Raw genomic sequence first — 14,661 nt, forward strand, 5'->3', positions numbered from 1 at the left:
GAGTTCCCTTTTTCGTTCCATCTGTAGAGATCCCTTTACGTTTTGATTCCGTGCGCAGTTCCAGGGGTCCCAAGTCAGCCTGAGCATCGTCCGGGCCCCTCCTGCAGCCCTTCTTTCTGCTGTGTCCGCTTGTCCTTGTGTTTGCAACAGAAGCAGATACGCAGGGCGCCCCTCCCCAGCTCTCGGCTCCGTGTGGCAGAGCTGCAGTGCCCGCCCACTCTGTGCCCAGCGGCCACCTCCTCAGGGACTCTCTCCTGAGCACCCCATGTACGGCCGTGACCCCGAGGAACCCCCCGAGCTTGGGATTCTCCATCCCAGCATCTTGGTTTGTCACGGCTCCTTCACAACCCATTCCTTCGTTCTTTGCTGTTCTGTTTGGGGTCTCCCCTTCAAGGAAGTAAGTTCCTGCACACCCAGACCCGCGCACTGCCTGGCACACGGTAATGCACACGGGGGCCCAGCCTGCTGGGGGCCTGGGCGCGGCCCTCTCCCGCCCTGCCCTGTGCCAGGTTCATGGCACTCTGCACGCTGGGCTGCGTCGCCAGGAGGGGGCCCGTGGAGCCCTGTCCCGCAGGTGGGGAGACCGGTCCCCAGGGAGGCACAGCCAGGGTTTGCTCCCAGGCCAGGCTCTCTCCCCTGTGCGTCCGGCAGCCCCTGGCCCTGGAGAGGCAGAGCCGGATGCCTGACGCGTGCCCCCCCCACGCCCTCAGCACCTCGGGCAAGGGGAGATGCCCCCCAGCTCTGGAGGAAGGGGCCTGGGAGGATGGTCTGGCTCCAGGCGGATTGGCATCTGCCCTGTCCTGTCTCTGGGTTAAGAACCCTGAGCTGGAGGTGTCCACACCCGGTCTACACAGCAGATCTGGAAGAAGGGGCCGCCTGGGCCTCTGGACCAGGAGGTGGGCCGCGTGTCAACCCTCTTCGTCGTATCCTGGGGACATGACGTCAACAACAGCTTTCCAGCGCTCCATCCCGGAGGAGCTGGCATTCCTGGGAACCGTCCCCTTCCCCTCCCTGCGTCTGGGCCAGGGTCTCACCAGACCTGGTGCAGTCTGGGTGTGGCTGAAGGGACCGCGGGACCAAGCGGGCGACTGGGGAGGTGGATGCTCGGGGGCCATGGCCAGCGCCTTGCTGGTCTCCGCTGGGCTGAGGGAGCGGCTTTTCCTGAGCCACGCTGGATGGCCCGGTGTGCGTGGCCCGTGGAAGGTCGTGTGCCCGCAGGGCTGCCGTGGGCCGCCTTCCCAGGTGGCATCGGCGATGCCAGGCCACAGCCGCCTTCCTTTGCTTCCTTCTTCGTGAGGCTCCGTGCTTCTCACTTCCAACGGTGGCTGTTTTGCTTCTTTGCTCGTGAGACGCTGATGTCACCGCATTTCAGAAGGCTGTGGTTTGGGGAACAGGCCTTGTCCGTCCTGGTCTTGTGCTGAGCTCAGCCGGCCTGGTCACCATCCCGCAGCCCAGGCCCTGTCGTGGAGGGAGGGGAGGCCCCCCATCCCCCCATCTTCTCAACAGGCCCCCGGTCTGCAGGCAGCTTAGCCCCGGGAGGGAGCTGAGCCTGGGGTGTCTGACCGCCCTGTGTGGGGAGTGGGCTGGGGGCCGCTTTCCAGGCCGGAGACCCCAGGTTGGGATGTACTGCTGGGAGCCCAGGGTGGTGTGGCCTCTGCCCCACGGCACCCTCGTGGGGAGACCCGGCTCAGGTGTTGCTCGCGAGCTGCATCGGCGTGGCCCCGTGCCGGAGGCGCCCTCCCGCTGGGTGCCCTGGTGCCTGGAAGCTTCCCGGTTAACCTGCTCCCGGCAGGCAGGAAGCGGTGGGGGCCGCCGGGGGGAGCCACGTTCGGTGCAGGTGGCGTTCGCCTCCCAGTTCGAGGGGCCTCCGGCATCGTGGCTCCCCCCTCAGACGCCTGGGCCCCCGGGCAGCTGTGGGACCGCATGGCCTGCCCCTTGCGGTCAGGGTTGGGGCGGACCTGATCCCTGGGGTGCTGGCCACGGGGGGCGGGGGACGCTGGGGCGTCGGGGGGGCCCTTCCAGGACCCAGGCTAGAGGGAGTGCCACCTGCAGGGATGTGAGGGCGGGAGGGGCCTCCGGGCCAGGACGGCGCTGAGCGGCCCTGGGGCGATTCTTGGGGAGGGAGGAACTGGGGGCAGACGGGCGAGGAAGCCTTGCTGGGCAGGGGCGTTGGTTCCTAGCCAGTGGGTGTCTTCCTCCTGGGAGGAAAAATGAGCTTCTCTCTGGAGGACCACCAGCCGTAGCCTCTCGCCGTGATCTTGTGCCCTTTCCGTAGTTTCTAAGTGGGGTGGGGGACGGCAGGGCTGGCACGCTCTGGGGGGCAGCTCAGGCTGTCGCGGTGAAGGGACAGGGGCCGCCCCGCCCAGAGGGAACGTCCCATTATGAAAGAGGGGCCGGTGTGTCCAGGCAGAGGGCCTGCCTTAGTCTCGGGGGCATTTCCCTGGCTGATGGGTCAAGAAGAAAGTACAGGGGAAGTCCGGGTGTGTCCCCCGCGTTATGAGAGCCCCTGCTGTCCTCACAGAGGCCCGGGCCAGCCTGAGGGCTTCCGAGGGCCACCCGCTGGCTGCCCCAGGCAGGGGGGTGGGACAGACGCTGAGGCAAGACCCACCCCCCTGGGGCCTCTGCATCGGGCTTTCTCCTGCCTGACCACCAGGGCTTTGGTCATAGCTGCTGTCCCACGTCCGCGTCCTCTCCGTGCCCCCCACCGCCCCTCCTTGCCTCTCCTGGGGCCTCTGGTCGCTGGGGACTCGGGCAGTGGGAGGGCCCCGGCAGCCACCACAGGCAGTGAGGACGCTGCCTGGTGTCCGCCCTGTCCTGGGGCACCTGCAGAGAGGAGACCACCAGCGTCAGGGAGGGCCTGTCCCCAGGACTGGCATTTGGAGAGGGTATTTGGCGGCTCAGACAGTTTGGGCAGGAGGCGGTTGGCAATTCGAGAGCAAGGTCCAGGATTTTGTTTCATGGTTTCCGTCTTTTTCTTTGCCAAGGGCAGTGTCCCCGGAAACCTGCTGCTGGCAGACACTGCAGAGCCTTTCCTGGAGCCGACCGTCTGCCCAGCCCAGGGCGCTCCCGGAGGGGGCGGCCCGTCTCAGGCACTGATGGGCAAGACGGACCCGGCTGCGGGTACTGGGCCCCGGGTCCGGGATCTGGTCCTGGGTTAGGGAGGGTTCTAGGCCCCAGGTCGGGGAGGGTTCTGGGCCCCAGCTTAGGGCTCTGGGCCCCAGGTCCGGGTGTGGCTTAGTGGACGTCATGCCCAGAGGCTCCTGCCCTCAGGGGTGCCCCGAGACCGGGAGCCCGCTTCCCTGGGTGGACGAGTCTCCTTAGCGGGGCCTTAGCACTACCCTCAGGACTTAGAGGTCTTTCCCGTGTTTGCACAGGGTCCTGCCCGGGCCACATGCCTTGCATCCCTCTGGAGATGGCTCTGGAGCCCCCAGCCCTCTCCATCCGATGCTGAGCTGCTTCCTTGGACCAGCCTGGGGGCCGTGACCGAGCTCCGAGGCGATGGGGAAGCACGGGGCGGGGGGGATGGCCAGAGAGGGGTCCCTCCTGCACACCCCAAGTCGGGCTCCTGGCCGGGAGCTTTCCTTGGAGCCCTGGGGGAGGGGGATGACAGGTTGGAGCCCGACGAGCGGCTGCGGCTGGGGCGAGCGTGCGGTCCAGTTTGCTGTGGTCACCGCTGGTGTTTCTTTCCTGGTCATTGGAATCCTGGGCGCTTTGGATAAGGAGCGGGACGGCGGCTCCCCTTCCCCACCTGCCGGCCGGGCCGCTAGGCCGCGGGGTCACTGCTTTCAGACCTGGGCAGCGATGGTGACAGGAGAGGACCCCTGCGCTGAGGCTTCACCAGCCTCTCCTCCGACGCAGGGCTCAGGGCCAACAGGCAGCCTCGGGGATGGTGGAAGGCGTTTGCATTTCTGTGTGCAGATGCATCTACTGGATTCTATATTTTAAAAATAAGTGGAAAAAGGCTTCGGTTCCTATTTCACATTATAGTAAGATGTTCCTGAACGTGATACCTTTCCGTTGAATTTTTTTTTTTTTTTTTTTTGCGCTACGAGGGCCTCTCACTGTTGTGGCCTCTCCCGTCGCGGAGCACAGGCTCCGGACGCGCAGGCTCAGCGGCCATGGCTCAAGGGCCCAGCCGCTCTGCGGCATGTGGGATCTTCCCGGACCGGGGCACGAACCCGCGTCCCCCGCATCGGCAGGCGGACTCTCAACCGCTGCGCCACCAGGGAAGCCCTCCATGGAATTTTTATTTGTAGCAATGTTACATACTCTCATGGTTTGAAAGCCCACTAGTAACATGAAATGTGTAATGAAAGGATTTCTCTGCACATTCCTACACTTATCTTGCTGTTTCTTCTTTCATGATTTCTCAGCTGAAGCCTTTATGGACTTTTTTTTCCTGTGGAAAAGGAAGATTTTGCACCCTGATAACACCCCCTTTTCCTGCCACACAAACATGATTTCTGGCTAAATCAAGATTCAGTGTTGATATTAAAAATTGCAGCTTAGGGGCTTCCCTGGTGGTCCAGTGGTTAAGACTTCGCCTTCCAATGTAGGTCGATCCGTGGTCGGGGAGCTAAGATCCCACGTGCCACGTGGCCAGAAAAAAAAAAAACATAAAAAAAAAGAAGCACTATTGTAACAAATTCAATAAAGACTTTAAAAATGGTCAACATCAAAAAAGAAATCTAAAAAAAAAAAGTGTAGCTTATCCATGTAGATAATTATGAATATATTTTGTTTTTCTTCAGATCTGTTCTCTGCAGAGTTGAATTTGCCTCATTTGGGGTCATTTATATATAATCAGTTATTGGTTCCCAGGTCTCTGAGAGAAATTGAAACCTCTCAGTGCCTTCAGACACGTAGGGTATTTGTTTCAGTTTATGATCACTCTGTGAACAAACTTCCCCGAAACACAGCGACTTCAGACAACTCTGCTTCGTTATTTCTCATGATTGTGTGCGCTCCCGGCCGGTGGCGTCGGCCGCGCTGGAGTGTCCGCGGGACTCCTCACCTGCCCGAGGCCTCGGCCAGGGTGGCCGGCACCTCCCCTCGCACACGCGCGCACGCACGCACGCACGCACGCCCGGGCCCTCCACGTGGCTGGCGTGGCAGTCTCAGGGCATTCGGGGTCTTGTCATAGCAGCTCACGGCTTCCAAGACTGCAAAAGCAGACGCCCGCTCACGGGGCTGGGCCAGGCTCCGGCTGGCATCTCTCCCTCCTCCTATGTAGGAGCGCTGTCACCGGTGCGGGTACACCTCCCCTCCTGGACGGGGAGCAGCCGGCTTCGTGGCCGGCAGCCCCTGTGCGCTCCCCCTGTTCTCACTGGACTCTAGGCTCCTGGCCTCTCCCTCCCCCTCCTTCCAGGCGCCCTCCTTCCCAGAGCCTCCTGTGACCGGCAGAGCTGCAGGGTGGGGAACTTTCGCCCTGGTTTGTGGGACTTGGGGAGGCGCCCCTCCCTGAGAGCCCACTGCTTTCTTTAGGTAGGGGTTGGCCCTGAGATGCTGGGCTGAGATGGCTGCTGTCCCTACTCGAGGATGATCACCTGGTGGTCAGATGGGAGGTGGGGACAAGTCAGGAAGCAGGGCTGAAGCCTGGGCTCCCCACCAACCTGGGAGAGGATTTTCTTGTCTAGGGTCTGCCCTCTGCCCCACCCCCGCCCACCCCTGACCCCAAGGGGGTCTCTTTAAGCCAGGAGGGTGCATCTGGTGGTAGGGCGGGGCTCCCGGCTGGGGGCGGGGCTCCAGGGGTGTCAATCACTCCTCACACTGGGGCCTTCTGAGCCTTGAGCCTGGGGCATGTGCACAGCCATTGGCCCCGCCAAACCCCCAGGCACTCCCGGCTGGCAGGACCCAGAACAGCTGGCCTGCCTTCAGCCCCTGTGTGCCTGGCCCAAGGCTGCAGGGCTGCAGGACAAGCCTATGGCCTGGGTCCCTGGGCCACTGAGGCTCCTGCACCTTCCCGGGGCAGTTCAGGGCCCCTGGGAGGTAGGGTGGGCACAGGGGGATGCAGGGGTCAGACACCTGCCCCAGGAGAGGGGCAGGGGCACCAAAGGAGGCGGCACTCCGAGATGGTGAGGGCTGGGTGAAGCTGAGGGACCACGGAGCCTGAGGGAGAGGCTCAGAAGAGCTGGGTGGGTGCCCTGGCCTGGTGCTTGGACGCCGAGAGGCCTGCCCCCCGGCACTGGACCCTGAGGTAACCTGTGTCCCTTTCTGCTTTCCCCCAGGTCACAGACAATGAGGGCATGGCTATTCCCCTGCAGCTCCTGACTTCAGGGGTGTCCTCCACACCCCCGCTCCGTCCCAGGACCCTGCAAGCCTTCTGGCCGGCTGCGCGCAGAGACCCGGCCCGCGGGGTCGGCCTGGTTCGAGGCCTCCGGGGGCAGCAGGTGCGTCTGGCCACGAGGACAGACCCCCGGAGCACTGCGACTCCTCTTGGCCAAGTGTATTTATTCCCCCGACGCAGACTTTAGCTTTTCTGGTTTGTGAAGAGCCAGAGCCCGGCAGCAAGGGTGGCCTCCGGGGTCAGGGCGCCCAGGGGAGCAGGGCCGCGTCACCTCCCTGCTGGCTTCGGGACAACCCAGCCCCGGGCGCACGGGGTCTCTGTGCGCTTGACAACCGGCCGCCTCCCCATCCCCGTCCTGCTCCGTGTTCGTCCAGAGCGTGGGTCTCACTGGGCTCCCCGCACCAGCCCCAGGGCCGCCCCGTCCCCCTGTCCCGTGCGGAGGTGACGGGGCTGCCACTCTGCAGTCAGACTTCAACGTGAAAAGGATAAAAACCTCGCCTGTTCTTTGTAAGAGTGCGTTCCGTACCCCTTTCTGTCACTCTGAAGACCAAAAAGCAAAAAGAAAGATAAAGAAAATGAGTTCTGCTCTTGGTTTAAATGTAAGCGAACAAAGAGGTCTGCAAGGAAGTCACCCTGGCTCGGGCGCATCCGCGGTGCGGGGGGACCCCTGGGAAGCGCTTATCACGTGGACAGTGGCGGCTTTGAGGACGGGTCGCTTGCGGTCCTCCTTGCCCGTGGGCCGGGCCGTTGTTCTGGCTACCGCTGCTCGTCCGGCCCCCCTCAGGGCTTTCTAGCTGGCACGACTTTCCCAGGCAGGACGACGGCTCAGGAGGGGGAGAGTTTTGTTCTCGTTCCTCCCTGTGAAACCTCCACCCCGTGGTTTCCTGGTCGGCTCCTTCAGAGCCGAGGGACATCCCAGAGGGGACGGTGGTGCCTCTGCCTGTTCCTGGCTTTTCTAGAACATTCGTGGTGTCCCCGCACCCAGCAGGACCTGCTCCTGGCCAGGCCGGAGGTCCTCTCCGGGGTGGAAGAGGGGTGGGACTCCCCTCCCCGTGGGGCCTGGGGTTCTGGGCCTGACTCTTGGGTGCGGGTAGCGGGAAGACGGTGGTCTTCAAACATTTGGAGCATCAGAGCCCTTTTCTCAAAATCTTACCAGAATAAACCCCCTAGGAGGAGCTGTTCTGGTCCAGGCCCTCCCACCCTGAGACACCCCCACCCCCAGAGGAGGGAGGGGCAACCTTGCATGAGTCCAGGAGGGCAGAGAGGGGGTGCTATCCTTCGCCTGCCCTCCCCTACCCAGGGAGCCCCCTTCCTGCCCCTGCCCTGAGGGTCCAGCAGAGCCAAGGCCCCGACTTGGGGCAGGGCAGCCTGGCCTCCGTGTGCAGGCCAGAGGGGCCGTCCAGACCCTCTGCGCCCGCGGTTGCCCAGAGCTGTTCCCCACCTCAAGCCCCGTTCTGTGGCCTTGGTCCTAGACGGCTCCCTTGGGGGCCAGGGGCTGCCATGCCCACCTTGAGGGAGACGCGGCTGCCCTGGGATGAGGCCTGGACTTGGGGAGGAAGTGCCGACCGCGCAGAGAGAGACAGGGCGTTCTCTGCAAGCCAGGCACTGCTCCGTGGAGAAACGCATGTCTCAGAGTGATCGGGACCCCGGTCCCCCGAGATGGCAGCCTGGCCTGGGCACGTTCACTCCTGACTACCAGCCTGGCTCTCCCAGCCCGGCTCTCCCAGCCCCTCCCTGCAGGCCAGCACAAGCAGGACCAGCCCCAAGGTCAAGTGCGAGGATGGCCAGCGGCACGTGGGGCTTTGGAGCGCCACAGGCAGACAGGGGACCGCCTCTCCAGGAGACACAGGCAGTCCCTTGCCCTGGGGTCGTCCCTGGGCCGTCCCAGGCCAGCGCCCTCTGTGGTCCAGCTGGGCCCGGCCCTCACGTGACCCTCAGGCCTGCGGGCTCCCCGGTCCCTTGGCCACCCTCCTCCTGATGGCCTGATGCCGCCTGGTCCTGCCCTGGGCTGGGGGCCTCTCCAGGCCATGGCGCCAAGGCTCCCCTCCAGCCACCCACTGCTCAGACACCCAGGGCACCCAGGATGGGGCTGCCCACACTGAAGCCTTCAGGAGGGCGGCTAGGCCGGAGGGGCTAAAGGGGAGCCGAGTCCTGGCCAGTCCTGTCCCAGGGCTTTATACGCCCCTGCCGGCTGGGGTGCGCTGTCCGCTGGGACGGACAGCAGTTCTGATTGAAAGGGAAGGCAGCCTTTTGTTTCCTTCAGTCTTTGTGACTGTTTCTTTAAGCAGCAAATTGATCATGTTTTCTTGCCAGTTTGATTTCATTGCATCTCGCCACGCCTTTCTGTGTGACCGTCATTCCTCTCAGGACCCAGGAGGTAGGACCCTCACCAAGAGCTGGCCCCCCAGACCTGGGTTGATGGCTGGCCCCTGGTGATATCTGGGATGCCACGGTGATGTCCGGCCCTCGGCTCCTTCCCCCCGCCGGCCGCCCCCCGCCAGAGGCCGGGCACAGTGGCTGCAGGAAGGGAGTGGGCCTCCAGGGGAGTGGGCACCTTGCGGGGGCGGGGTGGGAAAAGCTCAGTGGAGCAGGAAGGCCCCTGCCATTCTGGAAGGGGCTGGGGAGGGGTCCTCTCAACAGAGGGACCCCACAAGCACGTCCCAGGCAGGAGGGGCGGGTGTGCTCAGGAGGGGAAGGGCAGGGAGGCCGGGCTATCAGCGAAGCCGAGGGAGCCAGCCGGGGCCCTCCTGACTCTGGGTCCCAGCTTCCCACGGGTCTCCCTACGGGAGCTCGTCTGCTCCGAGATCAGAGCCGGCCGGGCCTCCCTCGTGTCCTTGTGGGGAGGGTTCTGACCCCTTAGCCTTCCAGGGGACCAGGGTGAGCCCCGTGGGGAGCCCTCGCCTCGCTCCCCGTGGCCCTCCAGCCTCCAGCCCCACAGGTCCCTGCAGGCACCCAGCAACCGCTCGCCCACCCGGTCGCACGACCCTGCTCCCCATGGGGCTGGCCGCCCGCCCCCCGCCCCTTGGCCAGCTGTCCTCACCTTTGCTGTGGAGCAGGCTGGCCGGTGGAGGACAGCAGGGTGGAAGGCGACAAGTGTGCAGGGCACGTGACTGGCTTTCTGTCACCCTCCACCCGCCCAGCCCAGCCCCGTTCCTCCAGGGGATGGGGTCTCACACCCCCTCCCGGCTGCGGTGGGGGGCAGGGGCTGGCGTGGCCGGTGCGGGAGGAGAGCGGTCTTCCTCCCTCTCACTGCCCGTTCGAGGTCCTCCAGCCAGGTGGCCCATTTTGGCCAGTCCCCTCTGTCCCGGAGGCCCCAGCCCCCGACCCCCAATCCACGGTCTTCAGAAGCCAGAGCAGCCAAGGAGGCACGCGCTGCGGGGACAGGGCCCACGTGGGGTCCTAGGTCTGGAGTCCGGGGTCTCCTTAGCGTGGCCACTTCCAGGCTGAACCCACATCAAGGAGAAGGAAGGTAGAGGGACACAGGACACGGCCCATGGTGGCCTGGCTCCCCCCGACACCCTGGGGTGACGGCTTACTTTTGGGCTGCGGTGTCCATCTAGAAGGAGCCATCGGGTAGAGGGGCACTGATGGGGTGGCGGCCCAAGGAGGCAGTGGAGGTGGGTCTGGGGGCTGGAGGGGCTCCCCCTGGGACAGAAGGGAAGCCCCGAGATGGAGGAGCTGCTGAGCAGCTGGCCCGAGGGCATGAAGCCTGGCAGGTCCCCCTGGTCTCCCACGCCAGCACCACTCTTTTAGTTTCCGTGGAAGCCTGGGGCTGGGGGGACCACCGCTATCGCGTTGTTCGGATGGGGGCACCAGGCCCCGAGACCGCACCTCCAGGCCAGGGTGATGCTGAAGGGGCTCGGGACTTGTCCTCGGGGGGCGGCCCCTGCTCACCCTGCCGCCCACCAGGGAGGTCAACGTCTTCTTCAGCTCTCGGAACTCCGTGGGGTGTGCGGCCGGCCTGTACCACGCAGTGTGATTCTAGACACGGGCCTGGACCCCAGGGAGGCCTGGGCTTCCAGGTGGGGGCCGGGTGCTGTGCAGCAGGGGTCGTGGGTGAGGCTCTTGGCCCCAGGATGACCAGCTTCTGCAGCCCCTCAGTCCCCGGCCCCCCCTCCCCACTGCGCCTCTGGTCTCCACTCCCCATAAAGCACACAGTGTGGGAACCCCACATGTCACCTGCTAGGCTGCTCTTGGGGGTGGGGGGGGCGGTGAGGGGCAGAGCAAACATTTTCGGGGCCCTCACCGTGGGCCTGCAAGTTGCCACGGTGCCCACATCTCACAGCTGGGGACACTGGGGCTGGGGCATCCCAGCTGGTCCCCGAGCCCTGTCTGCAGGGTTTAAAGGCCCTGCCACAGGTGGTGTGGCCCCCCTGCTGTACCAGGAACGCGGTTGGTACCTTCCCTTTTCTCCAAGTTTTTTTTCTCTGATTATAAAATAATCCCTGTTGGGGGTAGGACGTTAGTAAAATAAAGAAAAGCAGAAAAGAAAAGAAGAATCCCCTGCAGTCTCCCACCGCCCACCGCCGCGGGTCTTCTGCGTGTTTCTCCCTGTGTGACCGTGCCGGGCATTTTACCAGATCCTTCCCTGCGTTCCTGGCCTCAAGCCACCCAGGACGCTCTGCCTGACTCCCCTGCCCAGTCTCCCCCTGTCCTGGCGCTCCCCCCCGCCCCCTTCCTGCCTTGGGCCTGGGGCGCGTCCAGAGGGCACCTCCACCCCCCTGGACGCCGCGCAGGAGCTGTCAGCGGCCTGAGGCTGGGGCCGCTGGCACCCAGAGCCTCCCGCAGAGGAGGAGCCGGCCTCTGCCCTGGCCGTCGTCAGGCCGCGGTAAGGGATGAAGGCGGAGGAGGTGAGGCGGCGGAACCAGGTGGGGCACGGCCATCCTGCTGGCCGGTGGGGGCTCCGTCCCCGGCCTGAGAGTGGCCGTCGTCTGCTGGGGAAAAGCTAAGTGGCTTGTGCTCTTCCCCCACCCCCGGAGCCCCAAGGAAGCTTCCGGACTGGAGCCGGGCAGTACCCAGTGGAAGGCAGGGGCCGGGGCTGGGGTGGGCTGCCCACAGCGCCTCGCCCACCTTCTCGGGCTGGAGGCACGTCCGCGGACGCTCCGGTGCGGCCTTGCTGGGCCTGCGTCCCGTCAGTTACGTGGTTACGGGGCCTCCCTTCCTGCCCCGCCCTCGGAGCAGCCTGGCAGTGCTGGCTGAGGTATTTTTAGCTCCGCCTGACGCCAGGGTTGCCTTTCACCCCGGAGATCAGAGGCCTCGGGCTGGGCGGCCAGCGCCCTTGACCCTGTACTTTTACAGACTGGCTGGGCATAGAGGGAGGCAGAGCAAGGGTGGGGGTGCCTTCCTTCCTGGTGTGGCTGAGGGCAGGGGCCCAGGGGCCCCAAGCCTGGGGGTGCGGCCCGGGGAGCCCGAAGCTGGGGTGGGGGTCAGAATCCTCATTCTTCAGGAAACTGAGGCTGAGGCCTGAGCAAGTGGACCCGCCCCTCCTGGGGGTGCGGGTGGGGGTGGGGGTGGGGGTGGGGGTGGGGTGGGAAGTCCTGGTCAGCTCAGGCTGACTTCCTGGTGTGGCTGAGGGCAGGGGCCCAGAGGCCCCAAGCCTGGGGGTGCGGCCTGGGGAGCCCGAAGCTGGGGTGGGGGTCAGAATCCTCATTCTTCAGGAAACTGAGGCTGAGGCCTGAGCAAGTGGACCCGCCCCTCCTGGGGGTGCGGGTGGGGGTGGGGATGGGGGTGGGGGTGGGGGTGGGGTGGGAAGTCCTGGTCAGCTCAGGCTGCATTACGAAGTACTACGGACACTTATTTCTCCCAGGGTGGAAGGCAGAAGTCCAAGGTCTGGGTGCCGGCTGATCCAGTGCCGGGTGAGGGGCCCCTCCTGGTGCACAAATGGCGCCTTCTGATGACTGAGAGAGGCTGGTCTCCCCTGGGGAGGACATTGACCCTATTGTGGGCGTCTCACCCACCCTCATGACCTCATCGAAACCGAGTCACCCCTAAGGCTCCTCTCCAAATACCGTCGTGTTGGGGATTATACGTCACCATGTGGATTTGGGGGGTGTGGACACGAGGAGGCACCCTGGACGGGGGTGTGTTGCTGGGCCTCAGGGAACAGCCAGGAAGGCCGCAGGAGGAAAAGTGGGTGCCGGGGGTCTTGAGGGAGCCGGCAGGACTGTGAACGGACCTGGACCCGACCTGCCGGGCACTGGGGAGGGGTGAGTGGGGTGGGGGAGGCCCGGACCGAGGAGGGCTGAGGATGGGGTCCAGGAAGGAGTCCTGCGAAGGGGGTGGGGTCGCAGGTGAGTGTGGCAGCACCGGGGTGGGGGAGGGCAGGCTGGGGTTCAGGGGGAGCCGAGCCGTGGCCGGGCTGCTGGGGCCCGGGCGCTGGTCCTGCACGGGGCCTGGACGGGTAGGGCCCATGCGCCCACAGGAGGAGGGTTGGGGGGGCCGCCTGCTTTGGGGAGAAAGCCTTGCCAGTCCCCACCGGCTGCGTCAGCCCCTCCTCCCCCTTGCTCCTGCCCCCCCGGTTTTCCGGTGGGAGCAGGATGGGGGATCGTCCAGCACAGGCCCCCGCGGGCGGACGGGAGCTGCTCACGCAGGCAGGAAGGGGCTGTGTTAGGGCCAACCGCAATGACGGTCACCCAGCCGTTGGGTCCCTAGTCTGGAGGCAGGTTCAAGCACAAAGCTCCTAATGGCCATTGTCATGGAGAGAATGGCCCTAAGGAATTCCCCTCGTGTTTTTAGGGTGAGGACTCATGACAGGAGCAGGGGTCAGGAAGCCCTTCAGTCCATCTCGTCTCCCCAGGCCAGAGGCACCTGGTCATTCCAGAGCCAGATTTACAGAGACACCGCTCTCATCCCATCAGACCACCCGTCACAGGGTGCGATTCAGCGGGTTTTAGGGCGTTCACAGATCGTACAGCCGTCACCACAGTCGGTTCCAGAGCCTTCCGTCACTGCCTTCAGCCATTGCCTGAGCCCGGCCCAGCCCCCGAGACCTCACGTCCGAGTCCCGTCCCCGGGGAGTCGCCCAGCCTGGACGTTCACACCAGCGGGTCTCGTGGTGCGTGGTCTCGGCGCCCGGCGCTCCCCCCGGAGCTCAATGTTTGCAGCGCCCGCGCTGCTGCCTGCGTCAGGGCTCCCCTCCATCGTGGGGAACAGCGTTCCCTGGCTCGGATGAGCCAAGTTTTGTGTGTCCCTTTTTCTGTCGGTGGACACAGTTATCTGCCTTGTGGCTGCTGTGGATACTCCGTGCAGTCTCGGGGTGACGTGTTTTCATCTCACCTGGGTACGCGGGGTCCTTACCTCCTGGGATTCGCTGTCTCAGCTGACTTGCTGAGACCCTGCTCCCAGGTTTCGTCTGAGACGCAGGCTCCTGGCCTGTGGCCCAGCTGCCTCCCCGGCCTCCCCCCACGCTCAGGGTTCCGTGCCCCACCCCACCCGCGTGGCTGCAGAGAGGGCAGTCGGAGGGTGGGCTCCGGAGAGGAGGGGCACAGGCCTGACTGGTCCCCCGGCTCCTGGCACGCTGTCCAGAGGTGCCTTCCCATCGTCCGCCCTGCTGCAGATGTGCCAGCCCTTCCGGACGGCCCCCAACCAGCAGCTGCCCGTATGCTGAGTAGGGGCCTCCTGGCCACCACAGATCGTCCCACTGGTGCTTGGGAGGAGAGTGACAAGGCGGGGAGGTCCCCTGCCGCAGCCGGTCCCAGGCCCCCCTGGCCTGGCCTTTGGCGACGGGGCCCCGGAGGTGGCCAGGCCCAGCAGGGGTGACCCTACAGGCGCAGGCTGGGTCCACCCCACAGGCATCGGCTTCCCTTGATTGGCTTTTTGTTGCACCTGCTGTGGAGCCCTACCTCAAGGACTCAGGACAAAAAGTCTGGAATTAACCAAGCCCCCATAGCAACTGTTGCCATGGGCTCTCCTAACCTAAACCGGACAACCCCCCCCCCCCACCGCCCGACTCCATATTAGGTAAAATAATCGCCATGCAGTAACCTTGTAGTATCCTGACCAATCACCTAATGCCATCCTGCCGGCAGGAATCTTCTTTGTCTTGAGGCTATAAAAGTTGGCTACCAGCCCACAAAGGGGCTCGGCTCCCCCTGGTCTGTCAGGAAGTCGCGCTTTGTATTTGCAGCGCCCCTCACTAACTCTGCTCTTTGTTCTCAATAAAGTCACTCTTTTCTAAAATACTTCGTGTCTGGAAATTCTTCTTCCAACCGGTGCATGGACCACGACACTGCTTTCCTGGCGAGCCCCCTGCATGGATGGCCTGTCCGTGTCCGCACAGGCATTTCCGGGGTGGGGGGCATAACACTCTCCGGGACCTGGCGTGTGTGTCTGCTGGGACGTGGGTGCACCCCTGGCCCAGGGTCTCATATGGCGGC

At 64.6% G+C, this 14,661-nt stretch overlaps 1 protein-coding gene across 4 annotated transcripts in view; it reads left to right on the plus strand.

Annotated features, from left to right (window-relative positions):
- PWWP2B (PWWP domain containing 2B) overlaps window positions 1–14,446 on the plus strand; it is a 32,191-nt gene extending 17,745 nt beyond the window's left edge. For 3 of the 4 annotated variants that reach the window (XM_028481683.1, XM_028481681.1, XM_024121549.2), the window contains exons 3-4: window positions 6,228–6,885; window positions 13,022–14,446. Coding sequence is in view for 1 of the 4 variants with exons in the window: in XM_024121549.2 (XP_023977317.1) it covers window positions 6,228–6,241 (14 nt within the window). In the remaining 3 variants the exon portion in view is untranslated. The remainder of the gene's footprint in view (window positions 1–6,227; window positions 6,886–13,021) is intronic. The other variant, XM_028481682.1, reaches the window with a different exon arrangement.
- The last annotated feature ends 215 nt before the right edge of the window (window positions 14,447–14,661 follow it).

This window comes from Physeter macrocephalus, chromosome 20, assembly GCF_002837175.3.
Source record: "Physeter macrocephalus isolate SW-GA chromosome 20, ASM283717v5, whole genome shotgun sequence".
In the NCBI taxonomy this organism is placed as follows: domain Eukaryota; kingdom Metazoa; phylum Chordata; class Mammalia; order Artiodactyla; family Physeteridae; genus Physeter; species Physeter macrocephalus.